At 42.6% G+C, this 5,448-nt stretch overlaps 1 protein-coding gene and 1 long non-coding RNA gene across 2 annotated transcripts in view; one reads left to right on the top strand and one right to left on the bottom strand.

Moving 5' to 3' along the window:
• LOC116669974 (uncharacterized) overlaps positions 1-5,448 on the bottom strand; it is a 13,788-nt gene that overhangs the window by 1,556 nt on the left and 6,784 nt on the right. The window lies entirely within an intron of this gene.
• eipr1 (EARP complex and GARP complex interacting protein 1) overlaps positions 1-5,448 on the top strand; it is a 53,425-nt gene that overhangs the window by 41,213 nt on the left and 6,764 nt on the right. The window contains 1 exon segment of the mRNA XM_032500143.1: positions 1,525-1,692. Coding sequence (XP_032356034.1) covers positions 1,525-1,692 — 168 coding nt within the window.

Here is a 5,448-nt window from a genome sequence, read left to right as displayed (position 1 = left end):
TAGCTGTCTGGATTCACCCTGCAGAGAGCTGAGGAGCATAAATCCACCGGAGTGTAAAATCCCAACACAAAGAAAGCAGAAGGTACCAGACATCCGGGTGAAAAGAGTGAAATCCGGCGGCAACGGAGCAATGCCGGAAGCGGAACCTTGTGGGTTTAGACGAGGGGGAAATGCATCGCTACCAGTCCACGGCCGAGCTGTGTTACCGCTTTGTTGTCTGGGCTGGGCACTCTCTGCATGCCTTTCCTGGCCAAAATGTCACTTTTGCTTAATTAAGTTTTACATCTTGATTGAAATTTAAATAAAATCCTGATGGATTGAAATGTTCATCATTTGCAACCATGATCTAGCAAGTAATGCCAGCGAGTTACACAGCACTTTTACATCCCCACTGTGAAGGTTGGACTCAAATGTATTTAGTTTTTTTCCAAAGCCTGTCATATCCAATTCCACACTAGTGTTTTTGGAATGAATAACTTCTACATTCACACAGATCCCCTACCTGTCGTAGAAGGCGATTTATGACCATGATTAAACCACGTATCCAGACTTTTACTGTGGCTCTTATTTTGCTCTGTTTTATTCTGGAACTTTTATTTTATTTTGGTAACGATGAAGTTAGAAGTTAGAAGTAGAATTTGTTGAAAATAACCATTACCAAAGCTAAATTTGGCTCTTGAAACCATGGCAATACATAAAGAAAAGTCATGGTTGGAAGGTCAGAGGAGGAAGCAATAAAAGAGGAAGCCTTAGTATCTTTTGAAGTATGTATTTAAGGAGAGAGCCGAGGAAAATGTATAGCAGATGAAAGGACGTGGAGGGGGTCGCCGGAAAGATGAAAAGTCCCACAATGCACAGAGTGCCCTCTCTTCCTCTCCCTCTGCTAACTTCACTCTAGCAGGAACTCAAGGCTGTGCCGTTATGAGGCTTGCCTTTATAATTTACCACCGCCGGAGTCGACTTCTTTATTGAGCCTGGCCTTCGCTGGCAGACACGGAGGAGCCTTTGATTTAGCCTGGGAATCAGTCTCTCTCCCTCTCGCTCACTCTCTCGCTCTCTCTCTCTCTCGCTCTCTCTCTCATATCTTCTCTTGTTGTTCTGTCACACACACCCCTCTCTCTCTATTTCACTCTCTCTCTAAAATTCAAAAATGCTATATTGGTATGAATGTCAGGAAAACAATATTGCCAAAGCATCAAGGACAATTCAATTCAATAATAATAATATGATTAAAAAAATACATATACTGTACAAAAAAGATGTGTGTGTTTAAAGAAATAAGAAAAAAAGCACATTAAAAACAGGAAGTAGAGGAGTAAATGAGCAGGTAAGAGTGAGCTGTTAGGAGATTAACTACAGATATTATGTGTTGGGCTTTTAGGCTGCTCTCTCTCTCTCTCTCTCTCTCTTATGAATTCTCTCCTTGGCTGCTTCCTCTCATTCGTTTTCCTCCCCTCATCCGTCTTCCTTTGCATACCTCCTGTCTTTTCCCTTCTTTCTAATCACCTCTCTCCCTCTCTCCAGTCAGATCTACTGTATAGAGAATGCCCATGGCCAGCTGGTGCGTGACCTGGACTTCAACCCCAACCGCCAGTACTATCTGGCCAGCTGCGGAGACGACTGTAAGGTCAAGTTCTGGGACGTGCGCAACGTCCAGGAGCCCGTCAAGACCCTGGAGGAGCACTCACACTGGTGGGTGCATTCGTGGGGGCCGGGGTGTTGGACCAGGGGTGGAAATGGGTAACCAGGGCCCTCATGTGAGGAGGACCAGAAAAAGATGTTGTGAACATGAGGAGGGGTCCACAGAGAATGCCTTTCTTCAGGGCTATGCCCCTTGGTGGGGGTGTCCAGAAAAGGTTCAGGCAGGGGTGGGAGGTGGAGGGGGTGCTGTCCATGAACTAGGGCTTGGCAATATATCAATATTATATAGATATCGACATATGAGGCTGCATTAGAGGCAGTTAGTCGCTGGACCGTAGTACAGCTTTTGGAAGGTCAGTGAGCCTTCTGGTAGCTGGTACAATATTACATTAGAATTATTTAATTGAATATTAGCTTCCTTAATTTAAGTTTTTTTCTTCTTCTCTGGGACATAATGCAGGGAGGGATAATTGGAAATGTTAAATGTCCCATGAAATGGCATCTTCTAATCACTTTTTCACTTTTACTTTTTTAATGTGAAAACGAAGTAAGGGGACAGCGACACTCGTTGTCCGGTAGCTGAAATCAAACCCTGCATATAATATATAATATAGTAATAATAATTATTAATAATAATAATAATAAATTGAATTTGTATAGCGCTTTTCAGGGACCCAAAGTCAATGTAATGCAACAAACTGTTGATACTCTTAACTTGATTTCCTAATCATTAAGTACACAGTTTTGAAACTTAGTCTTGTAAATATCCCTCCTTTAAAATTGGCAGATTCTGTCTACTGCATCTAACTTTAGACGGATCTCTTCTGCACATAATGGAAGGTTATGCTTGTACGAGACGAGTGCTAGAGACAATCCCATTCACCTCCATTCTAGTGTATTGGGGTAGATAAAGAGTTGGATATCTTAAATCTGGCCAAAAAAAAAAAGGTTAACTATGTACATTGCTAAATGCCATAGGAGTAAGAGATCAAATTTTAATTTGGGTGTACTAAGTGGGGAAAAGTCTTATTGATGAATGGCCTCATGATAGAAATGTAAGGGCTGGATTTGAGGGATTTTCATTTAAATCTACCAGGAAATCACTCTTTCTTTTTTATATTGTTCAAATTCCAAAGTTTCCCCACAGCTAAATAAACTTGTGTTTTGGAAACTAAAATTTTAATACATGATTGTAATTCACAAGAAATATTACAGAAATAGGTTAAGAAAAAAGGGGAATTTTACAACTTGAATGTGTGGGGGGAAAAGTATTACCTGTGTCTAATACAATTGTACTGTATTTGTATAATGGAGAAAAAAAAGCCTTATTATTCAAGAACATTTAGTAAAACTCGCTAACAACAATGATAATCATGATGATAACTCCTTCGCTCCGCTGGTTTTATTAATGGCTTTATCTCCTAACTAATGAAATGCCCTAACTACTGCTGGTGCAATTCAAGGTAGTTTTACACTAATTACTAATTAAATAGGCAGCTACTCATTTTGTGAGTAAGGGTTGAATCAGTAGGTCGAATGCAGACCAGTCCTGCACTAGCTCGTCTTCTGTGAAGCTTCAGGCAGTCCTCAGAGCTGAATATCGTGTGTGTGTGTGTGTGTGTGTGTGTGTGTGTGTGTGTGTGTGTGTGTGTGTGTGTGTGGTGTGTGTGTGTGTGTGTGTGTGTGTGTGTGTGTGTGTGTGTGTGTGTGTGTGTGTGTGTGTGTGTGTGTGTGTGTGTGTGTGTGTGACGCACATCTGGAGACATCTCTCTCCTGTGTGAGCTGAATAGATGATCACTGTCGCGAGCCAAACTGGGCTACTGCTGCAGCACACCAAAATCTCACCTGATAAAGGCAGATATCACACACACACACACACACACACACAGGCACACACAGGCACACAGCACATCCACAAGCATTGCCTTTGCCCACACACAACGCTGGGCGTTATCTCCAAAAGAAAGATAGACTTGACAAACATATCCATAACTGTAGATAGCTGCAGATGGGATCTCTTTAGATAGGGTGTGTGTGCTTGCATGTGTGTGTGTGTGTGTGGTGTGCGTGCGTGCGTGCTTGTGTGTGCGGCAGCATCTAATCTGGGTTTTGCAAGGGCTCTCTTTAATCTCTATGTGTGCTACATGCATTTCTGTGTGTTCAAGCATTTCTATAATGCATATGACATGTCTGTGTGTGCCTTATCTTTAGTGTGATACATTCATGTGTTTTGTGTGTGTGGTGTGTGTGTGTGTGGTGTGGTGTGGTGTGTGTGTGTGTGTGTGTGTGTGTGTGTGTGTGTTGTGTGTGTTGTGTGTGTGTGTGTGTGTGTGTGTGTGTGTGTGTGTGGGGGTGGTTTGTTTTGTTGTGGCACGCAAATGTTTCTGAGCGCAGCAAGGTATGGCCTCAGGGCTGCCGGGGGTATTAGGACTATTTTTTTTTTAGCAGGGAAGCGGATTAGGGGAGCGCGGGGAATGGCGTGGCCGAGGCTGATTTCCTGTCAACAGCCTCCGTTATCCCTCAATCCCTCCCTCTGAGGGAACTGGGACCACACTCTGAGCTGTGCCCCGGGCTCGCCGAGAGAGAGAGACATAGACAAACACAAAGAGAGAGAGAGAAAGGAGATGAAATAGAGCAAGAGAGGGAGACAGTGTTGACAATCAGAGAAATAGAAAGAGAGGGACAAAAATGGGAAAAAGGAACGCAGCAAAGATGAGGGAGAATGGGATTTAAAAAAAGTGGAACTGAGCAACAAATATGCCTGGACAAGAGTGTTTATGATAATGGTCATCAAATCATGAACTAAGCCCAAATATAGACTGAAAGGTACCAAATCCTCATTATTGGCATCTGAGTAGACATTTAGAAAGGCTGTGAATCCCACTGTGAGAACGCCGCATTTTCTGCATGATTTGTGTGGGCATGAGTGTGTGAAAGAGAGATGGAGACAGACAGTTTCTCTGCACAACTGTGTGCATTTGTTGTTGTGTGTGTTGTGTGTGTGTGTGTGTGTGTGTGTGTGTGTGTGTTGTTTGTGTGTGTGTGTGTGTTGGTGTGTGTGTTGTGTGTGTGTGGTGTGTGTGTGTGTGTGTGTGTGTGTGTGTTGGTGTGGTGTGTTGTGTGTGTGTGTGTGTGTGGGTGCCGTACATACAGAATCAACATATATGCATGATGCTTTTTCCTCACTATAGTATATTACTGCATTCTGTGCTTGGTTACTGCTGGTTTGGAACAATGGAAGATACATACATGGCTGCGGACGCTTTAAAACATCCATGCAGGAATTTAAAAATGCACATCACCTCCCCACATTGCTGCATTGTTAAATGTTAAAGTGCACATATAATGCTCTTTTTCCCTTTCATTTATTGTGTTATATATATTTTTGTGCATGTTATAGGGTTATTGTATTTGTGCTTTGTGACTGATTTTTGCTGCTGTTACACAGGAATTTCCCATTTTTCTTGGGATCAATAAACATCTAATCTATCTATCTATCTATCTATCTACAAAGTGAAAAAGCCCTAAGTCCCCCCACAAAGGGACTTACCATCTCCAACAGAAAACACTGTTCACAAACTACTCCAAACAGCTCTGTTGTAGTCCAGCTTTTACTTCCATGACGAACGTGCATCACTGTGTAACACACGTTATAATACTCGTCTAGCTACTAGCGTGCCACGCCCTCATACTCTGCTTCTGACTGGCTAGTAGTCCTTACCTAGGTACTGGGAATGTGTGACTCTTAACAAAGAATGAATAGAAGTGAGATGTCTCACTCTGTAGCTAAAACAGAGAGCTCAACAC

This window comes from Etheostoma spectabile, chromosome 20 (assembly GCF_008692095.1).
Source record: "Etheostoma spectabile isolate EspeVRDwgs_2016 chromosome 20, UIUC_Espe_1.0, whole genome shotgun sequence".
Classification (NCBI taxonomy): domain Eukaryota; kingdom Metazoa; phylum Chordata; class Actinopteri; order Perciformes; family Percidae; genus Etheostoma; species Etheostoma spectabile.
Note: the sequence above shows the minus strand (reverse complement) of the source record. Positions and strands in the feature narration are given on the sequence as shown.